The 26,778-nt window shown below is 42.0% G+C and overlaps 1 protein-coding gene across 7 annotated transcripts in view; it reads left to right on the top strand.

Moving 5' to 3' along the window:
* HERC2 (HECT and RLD domain containing E3 ubiquitin protein ligase 2) overlaps nt 1-26,778 on the top strand; it is a 176,406-nt gene that overhangs the window by 103,949 nt on the left and 45,679 nt on the right. For all 7 annotated transcript variants that reach the window (XM_074363390.1, XM_074363393.1, XM_074363392.1 and 4 more), the window contains exons 45-64: nt 1,224-1,366; nt 4,165-4,432; nt 4,576-4,712; nt 5,385-5,483; nt 9,241-9,409; nt 9,500-9,625; nt 10,868-10,976; nt 11,095-11,234; nt 15,577-15,767; nt 16,496-16,601; nt 16,690-16,781; nt 17,847-18,022; nt 21,019-21,130; nt 22,576-22,657; nt 22,762-22,905; nt 24,383-24,473; nt 24,785-24,962; nt 25,148-25,229; nt 25,317-25,488; nt 26,227-26,371. In XM_074363390.1, the coding sequence (XP_074219491.1) occupies nt 1,224-1,366; nt 4,165-4,432; nt 4,576-4,712; nt 5,385-5,483; nt 9,241-9,409; nt 9,500-9,625; nt 10,868-10,976; nt 11,095-11,234; nt 15,577-15,767; nt 16,496-16,601; nt 16,690-16,781; nt 17,847-18,022; nt 21,019-21,130; nt 22,576-22,657; nt 22,762-22,905; nt 24,383-24,473; nt 24,785-24,962; nt 25,148-25,229; nt 25,317-25,488; nt 26,227-26,371 (2,762 nt within the window). The remainder of the gene's footprint in view (nt 1-1,223; nt 1,367-4,164; nt 4,433-4,575; nt 4,713-5,384; nt 5,484-9,240; nt 9,410-9,499; nt 9,626-10,867; nt 10,977-11,094; nt 11,235-15,576; nt 15,768-16,495; nt 16,602-16,689; nt 16,782-17,846; nt 18,023-21,018; nt 21,131-22,575; nt 22,658-22,761; nt 22,906-24,382; nt 24,474-24,784; nt 24,963-25,147; nt 25,230-25,316; nt 25,489-26,226; nt 26,372-26,778) is intronic.

Below are 26,778 nucleotides of genomic sequence, written 5' to 3'. Positions count from 1 at the left end.
CATGCTCGTGTGCTGTGAGATGTCTGAACACAGTTCCACACATGTCCCAGTGATGCTGGCGGCGGAGGGCTGGGCGCCTTTGAGGGGTGAGGCAGGCCCTGGTTGTAGGGTGATGAGGAGTCCCTGTCCTGGGGGAGGAGACGGCAGGAGCACAGGCATGATCAGTGAGTATTTAGGTACTGAGCTTGGCAAGGAGCTCAGGGTTTATCAGTGGTCATAGGGCTAAAGCTGGAGAGGTCAGTTAAGTCATGCCCAGGGATTGGGTTGGCTGTTCTGTGGTCACCCTGGTGAGTAGCTGTGGCAGCGTTGAGTCAGGGTTACCATCCCATACTCAGGGCAGAGCGGGAGCTCCAGATGTAGCTGTCCAGCACAGGGCTTGACAGACGACCACAGCCACCTGTTTTATCAAGCTTTATAGAAACACAGCCATCCCTTCCTGTTTACATGTCAGCTCTGGCCACTTTCACACTTCAGTGGCCGAGTTGGAGTGGCTGTGACAGACCCTGTGGTCAGTAAGCCTACACTGTTTACTCTCTCGTGCTTCAAAAAGATTTACAACCCCTGGTCTAGAGGGTTAGTTGAAATTGTATCATTTGGGCCCAGGGCAAAGGAGAAGTGCCAGACACCTCACCCAGAGCTGCTCAGATGAAGACAGTAGACATCACTCTGAGCACATGACACATTCGGAATTGATGTCAGTTTATGGTGTGAACAAGGGAAAAGAGAACAGTCCCTGGGGCCATGGTGCAAACTTGGGAGTGTTCAGAAGCAGTGAGTGCTCACCAAGGCAGAGAAGAGACCAGAATTGGACCAAGGGCTGAAGTCTGGGAGATCGCTTTGGTTGGCTCTAAAGAGACAGACAGAAGAACTAAAGAAGGACAGAGGCCAGAAAGCAGGGAGTGGAAAAAGCCTTGAAGATTTTGGTTGGTGAAGTAGAAATCATATCTGGTTTAACATTCTCAATGCAGTGTTTAAAAAAAAAAAACGGATTTCTTCTGTATAACACAGGGAGCTATATTCAATATCTCGTAATAACCTTTAATGAAGAAGAATGTGAAAACGAATGTATGTATTGATACACATGACTGGGACGTTGTGCTGTACACCAGAAATTGACAAATTGTAACTGACTATACTTCAATTTAAAAAAAAAAAGATAAAATAGTAAAGAGGTGTTTGTGGTTGAAAATGGAGTGTCATTCGTATTTTGTTTTTAAATTCAGATGATGGAGCAGCTGCGTCCCCTGACCTTGGTGACATGTCTCCTGAAGGCCCGCAGCCCCCAATGATCCTCTTACAGCAGTTACTGGCCTCAGCCACCCAGCCGTCTCCGGTGAAGGCCATATTTGACAAACAGGAGCTTGAGGTACAGTCAGTAGTAGCCTTGGCAGTTTTTATCCAGCACACTAGATTGTCAGCATTTTTTTTTTTGGTAGATGTGTAGGTAGATTTCCTTAAGGATATAGTCTGAATTTTAAATGATACGTCAAAATAATTCTTATGACTAGGTAGGTTTTAAGCATGTTTGTCATAGAACGTTACAATACTGGTTAAAGAATGAGTTAAAGATTAATCTGATTTTGAATTTCTGTGAATTATTTGAAAAAATCAGCTGGATTCAGCATGCGTTCATTGCTCACGTGTTCTCGGAGGAATCTCTTCCCAGGAAACAGTGTCGTTGAAAGAGCCCCGTGAAGCCTAGGAAGATGGCTCTTGCTGGTTTGTCTCACTCACACCAGAGCCTTTCCCGAGCGTGCTCTGTTGAAGCCAGGCTCTCCGTCTACACCCTGTTTCCAAGCACATGGTGCACTGTGTACTCGGGGGTGGACTTGGGCATCTTCCCGCTGAAGAGAGGACATCTGACCAGGTCTAAGCATGATGGGGACTTCCATGGCCCACCACATGGAGGACTAGATTTTTTTTTTTAAATCCTTCTTGCTGGGCAGTCCATCAGAAATTCTGGACAAAGTATCAAAGACAAAAATAAAACCTTGAGAGCTCAATTTGGCAGGCAGAAAACACCCTAGTAGAGATCCACAGAGACCAAGACCCTGCATGGAGCCAGGATCCAGAGCGAGGAAGCGACGGGTGCAGAGGGAGAAGGCGGGAAATGTTGGGCACAGGGGCAGCTGGGGAGGAGGGTGCAGGGCCTTCTGTGACCCCCACCGAGTGCCAGCTGCTCCTTAGGTCTGAACACCTGAGGTGAGAGGCCAGGTTAAAGTCGCCCAAGCCCCTGCCAGGTGTTTTTTCCTGTCCTGCCCTCTTGTTCTTTTCTGAGGCTGCTGCTGTCATCTGGGGATTCCTAGTGAGTTTCTATTTGAGTCTCTTGGCTCACTGTACGGAACTGTTTTAAAGGTCAGGTGTGCAGCTTCACTGGGTCTGATCTGCTGTAAACCGTCCAGGAAATCCTTTACACTTTCAGATCTCATGTTTCCATATGTTTCTTGTGTTACAGTTTTTCAGGTCTCCTGACAGTTCTCATCTCTTCACCATTTCTATCTGTCACTTAAAACACATTTCACCCTTGATACCGGTACATTTGAAAACATATTTCTGATTATTACATTAAATTTCTTACTTGCTAATTCTGACACTTGGGCCACTCATCGGTCTGCTACTAATCGGTTTCCCCTCCTGGTTATAGTCAGTTACTGGTTCTACGTCTCCACATGTCTGAACAATGTTACTGTGTCCTGCATGGTTTGGATGTTACGCTGTGTGGACTCTAGTTCTGTCACCGTCCTCTGAAGAATGTGTAATGTTATTTTTGCAGACAGTTCAGTGCCTGGCAGTTTTCCTCAGTCCTTTGGAGGCTTGATTCTAGACTTTCTAGTGACACTTTATTTTTGTTTTGCCCTCAGTCCTGGTTCCTGGTCTCTAATTCCACGGGATTTACAATGTCTTCTGAGGTTTCAGTGGAAACCTCTACATCATGACCACTGCGCTCAAACGTGGTTGGACTGGGACCTCGTGCCGTCTCCCTAGCCCTGGGCCTGCCCGCAGTTCCTTTGTGCTGGGCTCAGCTTTGCGGTCAGCCAAGGAGTCGCGGGTAGTCTGCGTGTGCACTTTGTGGTCCTCCCGCACCCTGCTTGCTCCAGCAGGCCCCTGGCTGCGGTCCAGGAGCACCGCCCCTGTCACGGCTTGCCCCGCGCCTCCCTGTGGTCAGGGTCACACTGTCCCTGTTTTCTCCAGGGCCTGCCTTCAAATGTTTTTTAAAAATACTCTGTTGGGAATTCACAATTATTATCAGCAGAGGCTTAGTCTAGTCCACTTCTTACTACCAGATCCAGAACTCCTAGCTCAATCTGGTTCTGAATTACAAGCTTTTAGGATGAAGCCTGTCACTTCTGAGTTGTTCAGACTTCACAGCAAAACCCTAGGATTTTGATACTGCCTAAGCCCTGGAAGGCTCACTGGTGTCTTCTGTTTCTTCCTAATTCCTTCCTCACGTGGTCAGTTTAAAACAAACAGCGAGTCTCAGCTCCATGAGAAGAGGAGCAGATGAGCAGGGAGTTTCACGTGGTTCAGGGAGGGGCGAGGCGTCCAGAGGCAGGCAGTCCCCAGCTGCAGGCCCCAGTGATGCGTGGATTCATCGACTCATTGCAATTTGCTTCCCAGTATTCTTTAGTCCCCTTATTTTTTTGTACTATGTTTAACCCCCAGAGAGGTTCTGTTACTCCTCAGTAGTTGGGGGTTGATTTGGGGGCACATGGGATGGCTCTGTGCTGTCTGTGGCCTGTCCTACAGATGGAAGAGAGCGGGAGACTGTGGGCACAGCCTGGTCACGGGGAAGGGAGGGGTCCCTTTCTCCTGCCTCCTCAAGCCCCTCACTCTGCATTCACTCCCTCAGCTTGTTGCCACTCGAGCTCAGATTTCAGGGCTGTGAAATTTCCTTAACGGACTTCGATATTTGGCTAATTCACTAGGTAGGTTCTGTGTGTGCCGAAGCTTTTTAACCATCACATTTTTCCTCTGCATTAAATTAGGAGAGTTGGTTCTATCCTTGTTAACATGTTTTATCCATACATTTAAGAATACCCAGTAGGCCTGGGTAAAGAAATATACTTTGCATTGCAGTTCAGAGTGGTCGTCTGTAATTTCCGTTTTCCTAGACTCCCTGCTCCCCCTGACTGATGGCTCCCGGCTCCGCTCTCGTTTGCCCAGGCCGCTGCGCTGGCTGTGTGTCAGTGTTTGGCTGTGGAGTCCACGCACCCAGCGAGCCCCGTGTTTGAAGACTGCAGCTCCAGTGGGGCCACCACGCCTGTCCCCGTGCCGCACGTCCGCCCCATCAGAGCGAAGAAGCACAAGCCGTCGCCTGGTCCTGCTCTGCCCATTGTGGTCCAGCTCATGGAAATGGGATTCCCTAGAAGGAACATAGAGTTTGCACTCAAGTCACTCACGGGCGCCTCTGGGAATGCTGCGGGCTTGCCAGGTACTGCGTTTTCCTCGGGGGTGTTCGACTTCACGTGCCCACCCATTTGTTCGTAGGCCTCCTGGAAAATGCGGCCGTCAGAGGCCCGTGCGCAGCTGGGCGTGTGGTCCTCACCGCGGGGCGCCGTGTGTGCTTGCTCCTAGGTGTGGAGGCCTTGGTTGGGTGGCTGCTGGACCACGCTGACGTGCAGGTCACGGATCTCTCAGATGCAGACACGGGGTCTGAAGAGTGTTCAGACGAGGAGGTGGTGGAGGACGTGGATGACACGGGCTACGCTGTGGTCAGTGCCTCCCTCGTGCCATCTGTCCTGAGCTCTGGTTTCCTCTGCGCCGCCCCACGGGGCCCTTCTGGTTCTGCCAGGCACATGGGGAGGCTCCTAATTGGTACCTGGGTTTTCTGTGCCTTTATTACTTTTAGCTTTGAAACAGACCCTTGTTCTAACATCAAATGATGGGTAGCCATGAGAGGAGATGTTATTAAAAAAAATTTTTTTTTTAAATAGAGGTACTGGGGATTGAACCCAGGACCTTGTACATGCTAAGCACACACTCTACCTCTGAGCTATACCCTCCCCCTTGAAAAAAATCATTATTTATATGACACATTGACTTCTGACTTGAGTAAGTTGTTTCACAGGATTCATTTGGAAATGCCTCAGAAATTTTTTGTACTTTGAGCTTTTGAGGTTATGTCTGCTTACTATGCTGTTGCTATTAATCTTTTTTTACTATGCTGTTGCTATTAATCTTTTTTTTTAGCCTTTTTTATTGAGTTGTAGTCATTTTACAATGTTGTGTCAAATTGCTATTATCTTTTTAAAATGAAGACTTTTACAGTGAAAACATAGCATAATATTTCACACTTTCTTTTTTAATATTAGAGGTTTCACACACTTCTTTTTAAGTAGTTTTAGCTGGTTCACCATTTTAAAAAATGTGTTTCTCTTTTGTAGTCGACTGGTGCTGTTGTAACCGAGAGCCAGACTTACAAAAAACGAGCTGATTTCCTGAGTAACGATGATTATGCAGTGTATGTGAGAGAGAATATTCAGGTGAGTAATTGCCTCAGGCTGGAGCCTGGCTTAGGTTTTCATTCAACAAGTGTGTGAGCATCTCAGAAAGTCCAAGACCTGGCAGCGGAGGGCATGGCAGCCAGCAGGAGGCCTCTGTGGCTGGGGAGAGGACAGAGGAGCAGCAGATGAGCAGGGGGGGTGGCCAGCGCCACAGAACGAAAGGGGGCTTGTCCGCAGTGACGTGGGACAGAGACCTGTGCTTCTCGGTCATCCCCTTTTGTACACCTTTACAGCCTATTTTTGCTTTTTTGAGGGAAGGGGAGAGGGAGGTAATTAGGTTTATTTATTTATTTTATTTAATGGAGACACTGGGATTGAACCCAGGACCTTGTGCATGTTAAGCACACACTCTACCACTGAGCTATACCTTCCCCGTCTTTTGTAAAACATCATTCTGCCATCTAATTTTAAAAGTTTAGTTATGTTTTTTCAACCTTAAATCCTTCCTTTTCCTACTTTAATTCTTTTGTTCTGGTTGGTATAGTTCAGAGAAAATCCCAGAAATCATCTCATTTTACCTGTAAATATGTCAATATGTATCCCATATAGATAAGGATTTTGTTTTTAACATAATTACCTTAAACAGGTACCTAACGTTCCTGACAAAGTAAACAGTGATTCCTCACTATCATCTCGTAACTAATGCTTGCTCAGATTTTCCCAGTGTTCTCAGAAAATGGCTTTTTACAGTAATTCCTTTGAATTTAGCTACTAACAAGATCATATACCTTACATTTGAGTGATAGGTCCCTGGTGTGTTTTTTAACCTAGCGCATTTCCCCCTCCTTTTTTCCTTTTCATGTCATTCATTTGTGCTAAAACTACGTTGGCCCACGGTCTTCCTCCCTCTCCTCGGCATCTTCTGTACAGTCGGAGTGAGGGCTGCAGGGTGGTAGGGCTCAGGCTGCCCCTTAGCAGGAATGTATCATAGGGACCAGCACACAGCGTCACTGGTCGTCGCTGTCTGTTCTCTGTTAATGTCATTCTTGTCGCCTTCTAGACCTGTCACAAACTTTGTCATCCCTCCCAGATTTATTAGCTGGAGTTGTGTTCTTTAAAGAAAACTTTCTTATGAACTCTGGTCACTATAATACAGTTCATATAGGAAAGGCAGAATAGATGGCTGTTTTTTGTTTGCTTGTTTGCTTGCGTTACCAATTTTCAGAATGATGAATTGGTGCCCTTGTACTTAGAAAGGTGACCTAGAACCTTTGTTTTGTCTATTATCATTATTATGAATTTATTGGCCATTATGGATTCGATGTATTTTAGCCATTTTTCCTCTTGGTCATGTTACAGGAAACCACTGATCTTTTTTTTTCTTTTTTAATTGAAGTATAGTTAGTTTACAGTGCTGTGCATTGGTGTACAGCACAATGCTTCAGTCATCCATGTACTTGCATATATTCCTTTTCATATTCTTTTCCTTAATAGGTTAGTACAATATATTGAATATAGTTCCCTGAGCTATACAGTAGGACCTTGTTTATCTATTTTATGTATATTAGTTAGTATCTGGAAACCTTGACTCCCAGTTTATCCCACCCCACCCCCCCTTGCTCCTCTGGTAACCAATAAGTTTGTTTTCTATGTTTGTTGAGTCTGTTTTGAAAATAAGTTCATTAGTGTCTTTTTTTTTTTTTTAAGATTCCACATATAAGTTGTATATGATCTTTTTCTTGCTCTTCTGGCTTACTTCTCTTAGTATGACCTACTCCAGATCCATCCATGTTGCTGCAAATGGCATTATTTTATTCTTTTTTATGGCTGAGTAGTATTCCATTATAGAAATATACTACAACTTCTTTATCCAGTCATCTGTCGATGGACATGTAGATTGTTTCCATGTCTCGCTGTTGTAAATAGTGCTGCTGTGAACATTAGGGTGTGTGTTTCTTTTCAAATTAGAGCTTTCTCCATATATATGCCCAGGATTGGGATTGCTGGATCATAGGGTAAGTCTATTTTTAGTTTTTTGAAGAATCTCCATACTGTTTTCCACAGTAGCTGCACCAAACTACATTCCCACCAGCAGTGTAGGAGGGTTCCCTTTTCTCCACAGCCTCTCCAGCATTTATTGTCTGTGGACTTTTTAATAATGGCCATTCTGACTGGTACGAGGTGATACCTTATTGTAGTTTTTTTTTTTTTAATTTTTTATGTTGTTGAGTTATAGTCAGTTTACAATGTTGTGTCAATTTCCAGTGTAGAGCACAATTTTTCAGTTATACATGAACATACATCCATTGTCACATTCTTTTTCACTGTGAGCTACCACAAGATCTTGTATATATTTCCTTATTGTAATTTTGATTTGCATTTCTCTAATAATTAGTGATATTGAGCATTTTTTCACGTGCCTATTGGCCATTTGTATGTCTTCATTGGAGAAATGCGTGTTTAGGTCTTCTGCCCATTTTTGGATTGGGTTGTTTGGTTTTTTTGTTATTAAGTCATATGAGCTGTTTGTATATTCTAGAAATTAAGCCCTTGTCAGGTGCATCATTTGCAGGAATTTTCTCCCATTCCATAGGTTGTCTTTTTGTCTTCTTTATAGTTTACTTAATGTACAAAAGCTTATAAGTTTGATTAGGTTCCATTTGTTTATATTTGCTTTTATTTGTATTGCTTTGGGAGACTGACATAGCAAAACGTTGCTACAGTTTACATCAGACAATGTTTTACCTATATTCTCTTCTAGGAGTTTTATGGTGTCATGTCTTATATTTAAGTCTTGAAGCCATTTTGAGTTTATTTTTGTCTATGGTGTGAGGGAGTGTCTAACTTCATTGATTTACATGCTGCTGTCCAGTTTTCCTAACATCACTTGCTGAAGAGACTGTCTTTTCTCCATTGTGTATTCTTGCTTCCTTTGTCAAAGATGAATTGACTGTAGGTCTGTTGATTCATTTCTGGGCTCTCTGTTCTGTTCCATTGATCCATGTCTGTTTCTGTACCAATACCATGCTGTTTTGATTGTAGCTCTGTAGTGTCTGAAGTCTGGGAGGGTTATCCTGCAACTTCGTTCTTTTTCTTCAGTATTGCCTTGGCAATTCTGGGTCTTTTGTGATTCCATATAAAATTTAGGATTATTTGTTCTAGATCTGTGAAAAATGTCCTGGGTAATTTCATAGGGATCACATTAAATCTGTAGATTGCTTTGGGTAGTATGGCCATTTTAACAATATTAATTCGTCCAAGCCAAGAGCATAGGATATCTTTCCATATCTTTAAATCATCTTTAATTGCCTAAATCAATGTGTTGTAGTTCTCCGTGTGTAAGTCTTTCACCTCCTTGGTCAGGTTTATTCCTAAGTTTTTTTTGTTTTTGTTTTTGATGTGATTTTTAAAGGGATTTTTAAATTTTACTTTCCTTTTCTGGTATTTCATTGTTAGTATAAAGAAATGCAACTGGTTTCTATATGTTAATCTTGCATCCTGCTACCTTGCCAAATTCATTTATCAGCTCTAGTAGTTTTTGTGTGGAGCCATTAGTTTTTGAGTGCTCCCTTGCTTTATGGCACATGTTGACCTAGGTTCAGCTTACGTATTTCCTGCCCCAGACATCAAGACAGGCAATTTTCTAAAGAGCCCTGGTTGCATTTATTGTGAAATGATTTTGAGATCATACTGGGTGCTAGAGGAAATCTTTTCTTAGGAATAGAATAATGCTACTTAAAATTGATCTCTCATCTATATACTGAACTGGACTTTTTAAATTTAATTTGAATTTTAGGTGGGAATGATGGTTAGATGCTGTCGAACATATGAAGAAGTTTGTGAAGGAGATGTGGGCAAAGTTATCAAGTTGGATAGAGATGGATTACATGACCTCAATGTGCAGTGTGATTGGCAGCAGAAAGGAGGCACTTACTGGGTTAGGTACATTCATGTGGAACTTATAGGTAAGAAAATTCTTCATTTGCCTCTTAATTAGATTTAGAATTCCCAGAAATGAATGCTAATTGTAGTTCATTTTTTATTGGAATCTCTAGGCTATCCTCCACCAAGTTCTCCTTCTCACATCAAGATTGGTGATAAAGTTCGTGTCAAAGCCTCAGTCACAACACCGAAATACAAGTGGGGGTCCGTGACTCATCAAAGTGTGGGGGTTGTGAAAGGTAATGTTACCTAGGCAGGAAAGCTCTGGGTGTTGGCTTTTCATCAACTAATGTAAGTAAAGTAGGGCAAGAAAACAAGTATAAAGCAAACTTTACGATATAAAAATAGTGTCCTTCTGCTTGTCAGTGCCCTCACGACCAGGAGCACACCTGCTGTTGTACAGAGTCAGGTGTATTAACTCCCTGCAACTTGGAAGAATGAATACCGTGGAGAATGTGTGGCAAAGTCTGATGGGTTTGCATTGGGTATTTTGGGGAGAGTTCAAGGAGTTGGGGTAATTCTAAGAATGAATGTGTTAATAAACATTACCTAGAAGGCAGAAATATTGGAGTCAGGATGAGGTCATGATTGGCAGGGAAGCAGTCATTCATACCGCCAGGAGGGGATTGTGGTTTGGATTCAGTTGGATGTGACCAGATGTGTTAGAGTGGTTTTGTTTTTATCTCGATCTGTCACAGTCTCAGGCTGCCCTTGTTTCATGTTGGGGTTCTTGTTCCATCAGTCCTTCTGCCAAATGGCCAAATGGTGGCTGCACCATTTAACATTTCTTTCAGCAATATATGAGGGTTCCAGTTTCTCCACACCTTCAGCAACATTTGTTTCTTTTCTTTTCTCTTTTTTCTTTTCTTTCTTCCCTCCCTTCCTCCCTTTCTCTCTTCCCTCTCTCTCTCTCTCGGTGTTTTTCTCTCTTTTTATTAAATCTGTATAAAAATGTAGGACTGAATTTAAGAAATGGAAATGTGGAAATGATGGGTGTTAAGAACTGGAAACGCAAAATTCTCAGTTTATGTTTAATGTGATACTGTTGAGATTTCAAGTCACATGGCATACTATGCCCATTTTAACAGTTGCATGAAAAATAATTAAATATATGCGTAGTTTTATTTTGTCTTTGAATTCTTTCAGTGCCATTTTTGCTTTATTTTGTTTCAGCCTTGTGGAAAGCCATCTTTCTGCCAGATAGCTTAGATTAGAAATGGCCGCAGTGGTGGGGCTTCCCCAGTGGGCAGGGATGTTAGAGTTTCTTAAGTTACTTAAGAACAGATGGCTTATTTAACATTTTATTTTGGTTTGGCATTTTTCTTCACTTATGAGATTCTTAAAAGCTTTACAAATCAAAACAAAGATAAATTTCAAAAATAACTGTAATATAATATCACATGGTTAGGTATAGTTTTAATTTTAATTTTCAGTTTTTATTGGTGAAAGAGATGTTCCAGGCAATTTCTGTTGTGTCCTAGCTTTCAGTGCCAACGGGAAAGACGTTATTGTCGACTTCCCTCAGCAGTCTCACTGGACTGGGCTCTTATCAGAAATGGAGTTGGTACCCAGTGTCCATCCTGGCGTCACGTGAGTTTTTATTTTTGTATTGCTAGATTCTTTTGGGAGGAATGACTTTCTTTGGAATCAAGTTTAACAAATGACCTCATCTTTTTCTTATCAACTCAATGGCTTATTTTAAAAATAGGTGTGATGGCTGTCAGATGTTTCCTATCAATGGATCTCGATTCAAATGCAGAAACTGTGATGACTTTGATTTTTGTGAAACGTGTTTCAAAACCAGGAAACACAACACCAGGCATACATTTGGCAGAATAAATGAACCAGGTATGGTAGAATGGTAACGTTCTCTTTCCTCAAAATTTATTAGTGAGATAATTACTGTGGAAACAAAGGTACTTAATTTTGATCTTTAAAGCTCACACTTACATGGTGAGCACTGTACTATGTGCACAGTGAAACAGGAAAGATGGTCCTACCCATCTGTGAATTGCTATTTTTTTTCCAAGCAACGAGGGGGTCACTGGAACTAGAGGAACAGAGTTTGTTTGCTTGTATTTCCATAAAAAACCGTAAAAGGATCTCAAGAAACTAATAAATGTTTTGTTGGATGGGATGTGGAATTGGAGAGGTGGAGGGTGAGTCTTTTTATTTGTATGTCTTTTATTACATATTTCTTCACTATGTCAGAATATATACAACATAAAACTTGCCAGTTTAATCACTTTGAAGTGTACAATTAAGGGAATTTGCACACTAACCACACTATTTCTAAACCTTTTTCACCACTCCAAATTAGGAAGGTATCCATTAAGGAATAACTCTCCATTCTTCCCTCTTAACAACCCCTGGCAACCTCTCATCTGCTTTCCGTCTCTGTGAATTTGACAACACTAGGTACCTCTTATAAGTGAAACCACAAAATATGATTTTCTGTGTGTCTGACTTATTTCCCTTTGCATTGTGTTTCCAGGGTTCATCCATGTTGTAGCATGTGTCAGAACTTCATTTCTTTTTGTGGTTGAGTAATAGTTCATTGTATGTATATACCACGTTCTGTTTATCCAGTCATCTGTTACGGACATTTGGGTGGTTTGTACCTTTCCACTCTTGTGAATAACGTTGCTGTCAACACTGATGTACAAACCTGTTTGAGTCCCTGTCTTCAAAACTAGGAGAGGAATTGCAGGGTCATTAGGTAGTTCTTTAAGTTTAGGGAGGACTGCTAATGTGTTTTTTATAGTGGCTGCACCATTTAACATTTCTTTCAGCAATATATGAGGGTTCCAGTTTCTCCACACCTTCAGCAACATTTGTTTCTTTTCTTTTCTCTTTTTTCTTTTCTTTCTTCCATCCCTTCCTCCCTTTCTCTCTTCCCTCTCTCTCTCTCTCCTTCCCTCTTTTTTCCTTCCCTCCCTCCCTCAATGACATCAAGCCTTTTTTCTTGTGCTTTCTGCCATTTGTATCTCTTTTTTGAGGACATGTCAATTTGCCCATTTGCCCAAGTCCTTTGCCCATTTTAAAACTGTTAATACTGAGTTATAGGATGTCTTTATGTATTGTAGACAGTAAACTTTTATCAGGTATGTGACTTGCAAATATTTTATCCTATTCTGTGGGTTGTCTTTTCGCTTTCTTGTTAGGATTCTGTGATGCATAAAAGTTTTAAATTTTAATGAAGTTTAATTTATGTATTGTTTCTTTTGTTGTTTGTGCATTTGGTGTCATACCTACTTCTGGTAAGAAACTATTACTAAGTCCAGAGTCATGAAGATAAGACCCTATGTTTCTTTCTAAGAGGTTTATAGTTTTAACTCTTCAGTTTAGGTCTTTGAATGACTTTGAGTTAATTTCTGTACACGGTATAATGTGAGGAAAAATGTATAATTTCATTCTTTTACATGTGTACCCAGTTTTCCCAACACTCTTTATTGAAAAGATTGTCCTTTCACCATTGAATGGTCTTGGCACCTTTTTTGAAAATCAACTGACCGTAAATGGAAGAGCTTTTCTCCTGGGCTTTCCTTTCCATCCTGTTGGTCACCTGCCTGTCTGTACGCCAGCACCTCACCACACACTGTGATTATGATAGCTTTTGTAGGGGACCATGTGACTCCTCCAGAGTCACTCTTTTTCACGGTTGTTTTGACTGTTTGTTGTCTGTTGGAAGCAAATATGAATTTTGGGATGAGTTTTTCTACTTCTGTAGAAACAGTATTTTGACAGGAATTGCATTGAATCTGTATATCACTAAAATTGTCAAGGGATGGCTTTCCATTTACTTAGATCTTTAATTTCTTTCAGCAGTTTTTTGTGATTTTCAGTGTATAAGTCTTGTGCCTTCTTGGTTAAATTTATCCCTAAGTGTCTATTTTTCATGCTTTATTAAATTAAATTATTTAAAAAATTTTCTTTTTGGAATGTTTGTTGCTAGTGTGTAGGAATATACACTGTATATATACACTATGTATTTTCAGCACATTTTGTGTGTAGAATTTGTATCCAGCAACTTTGCTAAATTATTTAACTAGCTCTGACAGGTTTTCTTTTGGTGGAGTCTTTAGGGTTTTCTCCATGTAGGATCATTTGTCTGTGAACTGAGAGTTTTACTTCTTCCTTTCCACTTGGATGCCTTACATTTCTTTTTCCTGCCTTACTGCTTCAGCTAGGTCTCCCAGCACTAGGGTGAACATAAGTGGCAAAGGTGGTCGTCCTTGTCTTGTTCCTAAATTTAGGAGGGAAGCTTTCAGCCTTTCAAGCATTGAGTATAATGTTAGCTGTGGGTTTTCGTAGATAGCCTTCATCATTTTGAGGACATTCTTTTCTAGTCCTAATTCGTAATATTCTCTTATCTCATGTAGGAGATCTGTGGGATCTGCAGAGCTCTCTCCTTTTCTGGGCTAACACCTTTAACACCTGTACTTTATATTTTTTGATCAGCCTGCCATGGGTTTATCAATTTTTTCAGTCTTTTCAACCTACCAGCTTTTGGTTCTGAATTGCTGTCTCTCGTATCATTATCCATTCCTTTCTTTTTCTAATGGAATTTAGATCTAGATCGACCCTCTCACCCTCCTCCCCCCCTTGAATTATTGTTAGTTCATTAATGTCTCACTTTTAGCTTTTCTAACATATGAACTTAAATTTTTAAATTTATCTACAAGCAAAGCTTAAGCTGTATCCTGCAATACTGATATGTGGTGGTATCTCATTATCGTGCATTTGAAAGTATTTTAGAAATTCCAGTGGTATTATTTTCTTGCATTCATTCATTTTTAAGTTTTCAGAGTTGTCGGCATTTTCTACCTATCTTTTTACTGGTTTCTGCATTGCATTCAGATTATGTACCCTGACTGATCCTTGACTTTTTTTTTTTGAAACTTGTGTATGACTAAGACTCAGCGTATGATGGGGTTTTATACGTGTTGTATGCGTGTCTAAAAGAATGCCTCCTGCAGTTCTGTGGCAAAGTTAGTGTGCTTATTGTATCTTTTCCTAGCCTTTTACCCTCACTCTTTCTGTAATCTTGTATTTTAGTTACATTTCTGCTGGGAGGTTGTAAATAGTTTTGTTTTGTTTTTTTAATTCCAGTGTGATGATCTTTGTCTTTTATTTGGATCTTTTAGATATTTACATTTAAGGTAATTTCTGAAATATTTTAATTTAAATTGATCAACTTCTCAGTAATCTATTTTCTGTTCTCCCTTCTCTAGTCCATCTTCCTTTGAACTGATAAGTTCATCATTATCTAGCAGCCCCTCACGTCACACACTTACTGGCTTAGAAGTCACACATTTTTAGTGTATGTTTATACACTGTATGAGTAGTGTATGTTATATACATTTTTAGTGTTGTTGGTCAAGATACTATATTATCCATTTTTGACATATCAAAATCTAATATTACTTAGTATTTTTATCCTCCTAAGCAATGTAAGGATGTTAGATCCTCTTAACATCATTTATCCTGATTCTGATTATCATGTTTAAAAATTTTACAGACATGTTTTTAACAATACAAGTGATTGCTATTTTATGTAATCAGTATTTGTTTAGATTTTTTTCACATCCTTAATATTGTAGTTTTTCTCTGTTCCTTTCTCTATCTTTCACTTCTCATCTCTCATCATTTTTCTCCTGCCCAAAGAACAGCTCTTAATATTTTCTTTAATGTGTCTCTATGGTTATGAATTCTGATTTTGTGTGTCTTCATTTCTGAAAAATATTTTTGCTGGACCTTTTTCTCAGCACTTGAAAAATACTATACTGTGCCATTGTAATTCGGCTTATGTTGTTTTTGCTGAAGTCAGCTGGACGTGTGCTTATTGTTCCATTAGCTCTTCAGTCTTTGTGTTTCCCCTCAGTCTGCTTTTGAGCTATTCTTTTGTTTTATCTTATACGCATTTCATATGCATAAATATGTTTCCTTACATTTATCTTTCTTGGGGTTATTAGAGCTTTTAATTAATTAATTTTCCAGCTTTTTTTGAGGTGTAATTGACACATGATATTATGTAAGTTTAAGTGATGTGATGCTTGAAAAGTGGTGTGATTATTTGTTACACGTATAATTGCAAAATGATTGTCACAGTAAGGTTAATATTCTTTATTTCTTGGTTGTAAAGATTCTGTCCCACACCTATTAACACGGTTTGACCACCATTTAATAGGACAATCTGCAATATTCTGTGGCCGCTCTGGAAAACAGTTGAAGCGTTGTCACAACAGTCAGCCAGGGATGCTGCTGGACAGCTGGTCGCGGATGGTGAAGAGCCTAAACGTGTCGTCATCTGTGAACCAGGCTTCTCGTCTTATTGACCTCAGGGAGCCCTGCTGGCAGTCCTCCGGCTCACAAGGAAAGGTGCGTGCCCTGAGGCCCTTCTACACACACTCTGATTTGGATGACTTTACCTTTTAGAGTTTCAACATGAACTTTGAAGAACTAAGTTATACTCTGATGGTACCTGTCAGTTCTCACTTAATATTTTAGTTCATAATTATTTTAAAGTTACAGAGCAATATGCCCTCCAGTTTTTATTGTTAGAAATTTTAAACAATACAGATAAGGAATTTTATCTAATTGGCAAGTGATAGAGGGTATAATAGAGTGTTTTGTTTTATATTGTTTCACTCCTCCATGTGAAATGTACAAGTTCAGATTTGGCTTCTGTTTAGAAGTTTTTCTAATATACCCTGACAAATGTGTGATGATCTTTGGAAGGCTGTCGGAATTGCATTTACTTATGGGTGTACGTCATCCAGACACGCAGGGTGGACTTGGGGAAAGGGGCTTTTTCTCCACCATGACTCTCCTGTTTTCTATAACCCACTCTTTGATGGGTATAAAGGAACCACGGTAGATCAGGAGTCTGTAAACACGTCATTTCTGGGGCTTAGAGGGAAACTTCCTTCTAATGAGCAAGTAATGGAATAGAGTACTCTTGTTTCTGCCAGCTTAAAGGCAGAGTCTTAAGTCTCAAGCCAAATGATGTATTTTAAAAATCTTACTTAGATTTAAGCTTTAGTGATACTATCTTGTTAGCTAAAATATAGCTGAATTTTACTGAGAATGCTTTTTTTTTTTTTAAGCATTGGATTCGTTTGGAGATTTTCCCCGACGTTCTTGTTCATAGATTAAAAATGATAGTAGATCCTGCTGACAGTAGCTACATGCCTTCTCTGGTGGTTGTGTCAGGTAATTGAATTAGCTTACCCAAAAAGTATCTTCTAGCCTATAATAAAAACCCCTTTGTCTGATTCCTTTGTCCTCCCTTTTTTTCTAGGTGGAAATTCCCTAAATAACCTAATTGAATTAAAGACAATCAACATTAACCCCTCCGACACCACAGTGTCCCTCCTGAACGACTGCACAGAGGTAGGTATGTTAGATAGCGTTCCTGTCTAACGTTAGATGGTTTGCAAGTGACAGTGGAGACGACTTGTTCTTTTTAGTTGAGGTATAGTGAGTTTACAATGTTGTGTCAGTTTCTGGTGCACAGCACAATCCTTCAGTCATACATGAATATACATATATTCGTTTTCATATTCTTTTTCACTGTAAGCTACTACAAGATAGAGACGACTTTCTTTGATCATTTCTATACTAACATCGAGCCCGTTTTCCCCTGTAATTAAATAATTGTATTTATTTTAAAATTTGACAGGTACACAACTTGAATTTACTGCTTATCAGATCGGCTTGAAAAGAAAACAAAACAAATTTCTTCCTCACTATCTTTAGTAAGAAGCGGGGGTAAAAATTTCATGGCAAAAGTCATTCCACGGTCAGAAAATTTGATCATTGCTAGCAGTTAGATGATATAAAAAATAATTGTTTTAAAAAATAATAATTGTTTCAGCTATCATAACGGTACTGTGGGCATATTTTTTAAGTGCCCATATTTCAGTGATAATATGCTGAAAGTTTGAGACAACATGTTGCCTGGAAGTTTCTTAGGACAATCCATATGTGAGCAATATGGGTCATACGTTGATAGTTGTCGAACTAGTTGACGGGGTTATGGGACCCTTTGTACTATTTTCCCTGATTTGTCTGTAATCAGATATTTTTATTATGTTTTATTATGTATGAAGGCTCTGTGGCTACCTGACATCTAATCTCTTTCTTAATACATCTTGGTTTAAGAAACCTTTGAGAAAGGTTTGCGGTCATTCAGTAAGGCTGTCACACTGTTTCACATTAGTAAGAGAATCACCGCGAGTCCCATGCCTTGGAGGGACATCCTTGGTGAATCAGTGACTTCTTTTGGAGGCAGACCCCACTCACATGGCTGCATCAACCCTGCTTAGGATTTCCAGCACTTAAGAAAAGGAGCTCTAACTTACCGCACGTTCCGTGTCTCACACGTCCTGCTCTCCAGCTTAGGCATCTGGTGTTTGTTGCTCTGAAAAGCCTGCAGCTCACTCCGTTTGTGTCTAGTATCACAGGTATATTGAAATTGCGATAAAGCAGTGCAGGAGCTCAGGAATTGATTGTAAAATCCATGGCCTCATCCTGCTGGGACGGATCCGTGCAGAGGAGGAAGATTTGGCTGCCGTTCCTTTCTTAGCTTCAGATAATGAAGAGGAAGAAGACGAAAAAGGCAGCAGTGGGAGGTGAGAGCTGTTGCTGTTGGTGATGCCAGGCCAGAGCTCTTCCTTTCAAAAGCCAGTGTTGAATTAGCTTGTATCTCATAATGAGAATAGATTTATGCCCACAGGACTATTTGGTAAATATTGAGGGTTCAAAATTTATAACTTAATTTAGGAAAATATTTAATGTAGAAGCACATTGTATTCAGAAAAATATCATTTAAAAGGAAGAATAAAGATGTTTAATTTTTCTATCTGTAATGTCACTGTTAGTATTTTGATATACATCCTTGTACTTTACATTTGTCCCTAATTGTGTTTTCCTATGGAGGTGGTATGGTATGTATTTTACAGTCTTTTGTGCTAAGTATTTATTATTGGTTTTTAAACAAAAAATTTTCATTGTAATAAAATATACATAAAATTTACCATCATGACCATTTTTATGAGTGTAGTTCAATGGCGTTAAGTATGTTTACATCATTGTGCAATTTTGGCCAACACCCGTCTTCAGAATGCCCGTACCATCAGTCTTCTGTTGTATAATTTTACTGAGTGCCGGATTTCATCTTATGATTATGTTCTTGTCTACTCATTCAGGTCCTTAGTTTGTATGAGGCCTGTGGTGACAGCTGTTCCTGAATTTACCCACCATGTATCTAGTGAAGGCTGATTGTAGGCTGAGCTCTGTTCTCTGTCCTGCAGATGCTGTCATGATCATGCAGGATAAAATTAGCCAAGCCCACAAACATCAGAGAGGCCTCTTGGCTGTGGGAAGTGCACGGGGGAGACGTGCCTGGTGCTCTGAGAGGCTTCAGAGGCGCCCTAAGCTGTCAGGAGAATAAGGAGGGCTCTCCTCCTCAAGGCAGAGTGGGCAGGGAAGAGTGTTGGCAGGGGAGCAGCACGTACCACGGGTGAAGTCGGGTCTGCCAGGTCTGCACACATTTGCTGCTTATTCCCAGACCCTGCGGTTGGGTCCTTGCAGGTGTGCACCAGAGGTAGGTCCCAGTGCTGGTCACTGCCCTGAGCACTGATTGCTTTCTAGGGTGTAACGTCAGGGATCTGTCTCTTTGACACAAAGGCGCTTGTCCCTGCAGTGCTATGAAGCACGTACTCTTAGTTGTGAATGGGTGGCCACTGCGGTCATTCCAGCTCAGTCCAGGTATCTTAGGTTTGGATCGTGTCTTGTTTTATTTTGGAAGCTTTGCAAAGAAGTTGAAAGGAAAATAGTATTTATAACACTGCCTTATCTAGAATATACGTTATATCACGTTATAGTTCAAACCGATAGTGTCTTCATGCATTAATTTAATTACTGAGACCTCCAGTTCATGTCAATAAGTCATAGGGATTTTTAAGAGAAAGGATTACAGATTCACATTTTTTTATTCAGTAGCAACTAAGATGAACTGGGCAAGTAAAATTAATACATATGTGTATGGAAAATAACCAGAAAAGTTTGAGTTTACTCATAGATGAAATTTTTATGTGGTTGAGTAGATTCACAGAAGAAATTCTGGATATTTGAGTGTAATTTTCCTTTCCCTGTCAGGTATCAGTAATCAGCTAATAACCACTGAGTGGCCAGGCAGCCTCCACAGGGCAGGCCCCCAGCCGGGGGGGGGGGCCCACACGGACCCCCGCAGGCCCTCCTTCCCACGGCTCATGCGTACGTGGTACCAGTCGTCACACGTCTTGACACTGGTGGTGTCCCCTGCATATTTTTGACTAACACTGTTAAAAAGTATTTCAAGTCGTTACGAAGTATTTCAAATAGGTCTTCTGTGTCTGATATCAACGAGAGAGTTTTCCTATATTTTTATCCCCAAGCCATGAAATTTTGATCCTTTATTCATTAGGATACAACATGTTAAAAAAAATCTTACCTCATCTCTGGAGTCTTCGGTTGTCCATCCTAGCTTATAAAAATAGAACAAAAGCAGACGAAAAGCCAAAACCTCAAACACACAGCAAGCAGCAGCTTCTTACCACCTCAGCCAAGAACACTTAACCCTGTTCCAGGCACTTGGTGGTCTCATCAGGTTCAGTAACCAGAGCATCTTGTTGATCAGACTTACAGCCCGTCAAGGGCAGGTCAGGAGATAGGATGACGGAGGTGGCAGGAGCCAGCTGCCAGAACCTCGGGGTGCAGGCAGGTCTCCCAGGTTGGGTGGAGGTGGGGACTCCTGCCCAGCTGGCCGGCAGAGTGGGTGGAGGGTGTAAAAGAAGGAAATCTCATTTGGCCTTGGAGCTTGTGTCTGTCAGAGCACCTCAGAGCTCACAGGCCTGCGTCTATTTTATTTTTTTTTCCAAATTAAAAATATTTTTGTTGGTTACTTTTTCATATTCTTTGTTTTCTTGAAGTCTTTCTTTAAAATTTACTTATTTTTGATTTTTTGGGGAGGGGAAGTAATTAGGTTTATTTGTTTATTTTCAGTGGAGGTACTGGGGGTTGATCCCACGACCTCCTGCATGCTAGGCACGCACTCTACCTGAGTTATACCCTCGTGCCCCCCCCCCATTTTATTATTTCTTTTGAGGAAGAATATGACCAGACAGATAACTGGGTTTAGGGACATGGCATGGCCACAAAGCCAGCCCCAGTGGTGACTCTTGGGGCCATTTAACCAGTGTTCTCTCCAGCTACATCTGTAGTAGCTGTGTGTTGAGGTGATGGGCAGAATTGCTCTGAGTCAGTAAAAGCTGTCACGTTCAACTTGGTATATAGGAAGAAAACTGTGGTCTTACAGGAAGATCAGCACCAAATGAAAAAGCTAAAACTAAATTTTAGTTTTAAAAAGTTGCATGCTGGTATCTAGAAATGTGACCCTCTGGAATACTAACCCCTGTGTGTACTTCAGGAGATTACATTTTGAATTTTTTTGTTGAATTAAAACTTTAAGAGTTTCTGATAGTAACCAGCAAACTGTGTGTGCTTGAGGTTGCTTTCCTTTTTATGAAAAAAAAATACTGTTTTTCATTCTGAATCACCTCTATCTCTGTATTTTTCCTTTGGTTAGCCTCATAAGAAAGAAGGCTGCGGGTCTGGAGTCGGCAGCTACGATAAGAACCAAAGTGTTTGTGTGGGGCCTGAACGACAAGGACCAGTTGGGCGGCCTCAAGGGCTCCAAGGTACCCCCACCCGCCGCCCCGGCCCACGCCCCGCCCTCGCCCCGCCCCACCCCGCCAGCCCACGCGGGCCCAGCCACTGCCAGGCCTCCTGTGATGCTTGTACCTTCTCCATGTGGTTCTTCAAAATTGACTTTTCTAAAGTCCTTCCTGACATGAATCACAGACATTCTCAAGTTTAGTTTCCGAGAAGCCTCTGTCCTTGGAAAACAGTGCAGTTTAGATATGGTTGCGTTATTGCTGTTTTGTAAACTAAAGAGTATACTTTTGAAAAGATTTGACAAGCACGGGGTGAAAATCGTCGAGGATAGTTGTATCTATCTTGCCTTCAATACAGTAAACGTTTCTGCTTACCATGAATAAAATAATGTGTAAAAAAGTGCCGTAGTCTTAGTACAGGATGAGCGAGATGTGATTTGAAGAGTAGATACAACAAATGATGCATCTGAACTGGAGTTGATTCAGTGTGGCTCCCAACTGAGAGGCTGCAGAACAGATTTCTCCCAGGGTTCGTGCCTGGAAACAGTTTCTTCTCAGATGAGCATCTCTGCTGCTTTGTGTTCTGGCAGACTTGGCCCATTATCAGATCCCTTAGTACCTGCATTGTTGAGAAGCTGAAAAGGAAAGTTAGACCTCATTCATTTTAAGTCTTTCTGTTCTAGTGCAACAAAAGTTATCTTATGCAGTTCAGCAGCCATGAATTATATTTGATTTTGAGGTCCCTGCACCGCATTTGGAGGGGCATGGGGGCCAGAAGCTCTGGGAGCCTCGGTCAGGAGGGTGCAGGCTGTCAAGGGGGTCCTGAGGGCATGTGGTCCTTGTGGGGTTTGCATGTGAAGGTGGGTTGGCTCTTCGGGGTTGTGATACACATCCTTTCTCCCACGCTGGTGGTGACTGATAGTTTCTGATGCATGGAAATCATAAAGGGTTTCTTAGATGGGGGCTTTAATAATTTTACACTAAATCACACCCATCTCCAATGGGAAATTTAAGCGTATAACTTCTTAGAAAAGACAGAATCAACAGGAATGAGCAGGGCATGACCTGAAATAAAATGTAGTACACCAAATGTTTATGTCCTTACATTATGTGTATTTTATTTTTCACCTTTTATTATGAGATGTTCAGGTGTACCCAGGTAGGAAGAATAGGGACCCGAGTCCTCTGGTTCCTGTACCAGCTTCAGCAGTTACCGGTAGATGGTGTCATTTCTGTCTTTATTTTCTATACCCCCTGACCCCTATTTATTTTAAAGTAAATCTTACTATATCCTTTCATGCTTAAAGTACTTTACTTTGTATCTCTAAGAGAAAAAAACATTTTTGGTTAATAGAACCATGTAAATTAATAGCAATTCTTTGTACCTTCTAATAAGATTACTTGTAATTTTAAAAGTGTATAAAATTATCTTTTTTTCTCTTTTGTTTTTTTAAAAAATCCCATTTTAGATAAAAGTTCCTTCATTCTCTGAGACACTGTCTGCTTTGAATGTAGTACAGGTGGCTGGTGGTTCTAAAAGTTTATTTGCAGGTATGACTTTTCTAATGTTAAACATTTTTAAAAATTATGCTTGGCACTGAAAGCATAGTTTTGTTGTAAAAACTGAATGCTCTGCTCACTCTTGTTCCTGGCAGTGACCGTGGAAGGGAAGGTGTATGCCTGTGGGGAAGCCACCAACGGCCGGCTGGGGCTGGGCCTCTCCAGCGGGACTGTGCCCATCCCTCGGCAGATCACAGCCCTCAGCAGTTACGTGGTCAAGAAGGTGGCCGTTCACTCAGGTACAGGGCCAGGGTTGGCACTTGTGTGCAGACAAGCCTGTTGCTCATGCTCTGTAATTAACTCAAGTCCTTAAGTAATTTTCCCTAAAGTACCACTACATTCTTTTTCAAGTTTTACTTAATTATTAGGAATAAAAATGGAATAATGTACAGCTCCAGGTGGTGCAGAGTTGAATTACTGTTGCTCCACAAGGCTTTTGGGGACCAGTGGTTGTTGGAATCCCAGGCATGTGGGACGTACCCCTCCAAGGAGGGGGTTTTCAGTCTTGGAGCTGTGGCCTCGGGTTTATAGAATCTTTGAAATCATCGCCTTCAGTGCTTAAATATGTCTTATTTTTCTGGGGAAAGAGCCTGTAACTTTCACGAGATTCCCAGTGTCTGTGAATCCTGGTGATGAGAAAGAACCATTTAAAAAAGTCATACCCCTTCAGTTCAGGAAACTTACTATTCTTTCCAAGCATGATGTGAGGCCTCTGAGGAACGGAGCTGAATTAGATACAACAAACTCAGTTCGTTTCTGTACTGAATAGGGTTAGATTTCACCCCTTATAACAGAAAAATCCAAACAGTAGCAACTTGAGCAAGATAGCATTTAACTCTGGGCTGCTGTAAAAGCCTGGAGGTGGGGTCCGGAGCCAGGGCGGCAGCTCAAGTGCCCCTGGGGAGCGCTGGCCTGCTGTCCGCCCTCGTTGAGAGACGTCCCTGCAGCTGCAGGTGAGCACATGAGACAGACGCTTCCTCAGGCCCACTTGGCCTGTCCGAGAGCTTTTCTGGAAGCCTCACTCACTTCTGTTGCGTCTCTGTCACTGTGCTCTCTGGGCAGGGGAGCCCGGGAAGCGTGAGTTTTAGCAGAGTACATGGCCCTCGATCACGTGGGCTCTGGCGGTGGTGGGATGAGTGTTGGGAGCTGGGAACCTAGGAGCTGGCAGTCACTACTCACAGAGGGAACAGTCCTCAGTCCTGAGCGGGGTGGATGGCCTGGGAGGTGGATGGCCTGGGAGGACGGTCCATGCTGGGGGAGGAGCGTGAGCAGGTTGCTTTGGGGAGAGTGAGCGTAGTGCCTTAATTGCAATCAATGGTACTTTTGCTTAAATAATCCCACTGTGGAGGTGCGTTTCCTGAAAAGCCTAATTGCCTCTGCATTTGACAATTTGTCTGATCCCGAAGGTACTTATTTTTACTTTTTCCATCGGAATTTTGATTTTTTTCTGTATTTAACATAGCAGCAACTCTGTCAATAAATAACATTATTTTGCTGCTTCTTTGCAAGTAAAATTCTTTCTGGGGTTTCCAATTTGTAGTTTAATAATCATTCACTTAGTTTATGTATTTGTCGCCCTGAAATGGTGATGCTCTTTACTCATTTATTCAGCACAGATTCGTTGAGTCCGTACTGGCTGCCAGGCACAGTGGGTAGTTATGCCATTAACTTATGGTAAACCAGCTCGGGCAGCCCCTGTCTGTGTAAATGTTGCAGGTGGACGGCATGCTACGGCCTTAACCGTCGATGGGAAAGTGTTTTCTTGGGGTGAAGGTGATGATGGCAAACTTGGACACTTCAGCAGAATGTAAGAATATTTTCTTATCTTTACGTGCTAATAAGAAACTGTTACTGATAATGAGAGTGAAGGCCCTTCGAAAGTTATTTTGTAGAAAATTGAATAGAAGAGGTTACTTATGAAAACAGAACTGAAAAATACATTTAAAAAATCTCCATGAATGTGATTTGGCCTCATGTGTTCTGTTTTAAGGTTTGATAGTTCAGCTAATCCATGGCTGTTGTTTTGACTAAATGTGGGTCCATGTAGATGTCCTTTTTTTTTAAGTTCTTTCCAGAAGGCTGAATTGATTATAGGAGTATTACTCGATCTTGCTCTAGGAACTGTGACAAGCCCCGGCTGATAGAGGCCCTGAAAACCAAGCGGATCCGGGACATTGCCTGCGGGAGCTCGCACAGCGCAGCCCTGACGTCCAGCGGTGAACTGTACACCTGGGGCCTGGGAGAGTATGGCCGCTTGGGACACGGGGACAATACAACACAGCTGAAACCCAAGATGGTGATTATACACATTTTTGTTGCTTTCAGAAAGCTTCCCATCTGCTGATTTCCAGAGGAGATGAGCTCCGAGTCTCGAGCAGGTCATAACGACCTGTGCGGTATTGGCTCTCAGTCTGTAGGAAAGAATCCCCTGCTGTCTCAGTGCCTGTGCTTGACTCTGTTTTTACGTTTGTACTTGAGTAGGTGAAAGTCCTTCTTGGTCACAGAGTGATCCAGGTGGCGTGTGGAAGCAGAGATGCCCAGACCCTGGCTCTGACCGATGAAGGTGAGTCCTGTCCTGACCCCACTTTGCCAGGGGGGTTGGGGGCCCCATAATGAGGCACTGGACTAAAGTGTATATTTTTAAACCTAGGTTTGGTATTTTCCTGGGGTGATGGTGACTTTGGCAAATTGGGCCGGGGAGGAAGTGAAGGCTGTAACATCCCCCAGAACATTGAGAGGCTGAACGGGCAGGGGGTGTGTCAGATCGAGTGCGGAGCGCAGTTCTCCCTGGCCCTCACCAAGTCAGGAGTGGTGTGGACGTGGTACGTAAACGCCTGTCTCCCGCCGGCATGTCTGCGCGGGGGGCCTCCAGGGAGGGGGAAACCTTCAAGTTCTTACCCATCCAGGCATCTCTGTCCTTTTATTTATGTCGAGTTGGGGTTAGCGACAATATTATCAGAAGAAATTTCCTGTTACAACTGGGGCATTTACGGAAGAACGCTGGAGAAATGTAGCTTGTCTTTCTTGTTCAGGTGAGGTGTGTGTAAAGGGTTTCTCCTGCTTTCTTGCCATGCAAGAAGCTTAGTGGTCAAATGTGCGGGAGACAGATTTCTGATTTCTTTGATCCCTGAAAGAGTTCAGGTTTGTTTTGAGTAAAGGGTTATTTTATTAAGTCAGAAAGGAGTGGACTGTCCAGCTGACTGTGGGCAGTGTAATGACCTTAGCTTGAGTGTCGTGAGCCAGAAGCAGGTCGAGAAAGAATTAGAGCAGAGAGGTGTTTTAAGAGCCGTTTGAGGCTGAACGTCATATTTTCAATCTGTTTGTGTGAAACCTCCATCAGGAGCTTCAATATTGTGAAACACACATTCAGGATCTTGCTAGCAGAATTAATGAACTAATCTCAATGAATGGTATCCTATTTTGTACTGTGATTTCAAAGACCTTGGGTATTGTATGTGACGTTGTCAGTAAGCTGGCTCCAGCACTGTAGCAATGAGTGTCTTCTGGTGGTGCATCACCAGACCACAGCCATCTATTAAAATCTGTTGACCTCCTTGCAGGGGGAAGGGGGATTACTTCAGGCTGGGCCACGGCTCTGATGTGCACGTGAGGAAGCCGCAGGTGGTGGAAGGGCTGAGGGGAAAGAAGATCGTGCATGTGGCCGTCGGGGCCCTGCACTGCCTGGCGGTCACTGATGCAGGGCAGGTAAGTGAAATCTTGGCAAGTCTTTGTTGTTTCAGAAGTGCAGCTTGTGAGGAAAGGAGGTGAGTCCTGGTCCTTGAAGAACCAGGAGGGTGGGCTTGGCCCATTGTGTTCCTGTGCGTATCTGCCCAGGAGCCAGCGTGAGTGGGGCACCCGGGAAGGAGGTGCTGACTGACGCAGGTCCCACTCGAGTGTCTGATGGGGAGATGTATGTACTTCATTTCAGAAGTAAAGTTATCCCCAACAGGTGTTCCTCATTCTTCCGCCATGGGAGGCTGTCAGCTGACAGGCTTATAGGTGATACACTCTGGAATTCATTTCTGACAACGAATCAGCACACTGTGCTTCAGTCAGAATGAATTAAAAATGAATATACTTTCTAATTCTGTAAAGCCAAGAGGTACATTACT

The sequence above is a fragment of the Camelus bactrianus genome, chromosome 5, assembly GCF_048773025.1.
Source record: "Camelus bactrianus isolate YW-2024 breed Bactrian camel chromosome 5, ASM4877302v1, whole genome shotgun sequence".
Classification (NCBI taxonomy): domain Eukaryota; kingdom Metazoa; phylum Chordata; class Mammalia; order Artiodactyla; family Camelidae; genus Camelus; species Camelus bactrianus.
Note: the sequence above shows the minus strand (reverse complement) of the source record. Positions and strands in the feature narration are given on the sequence as shown.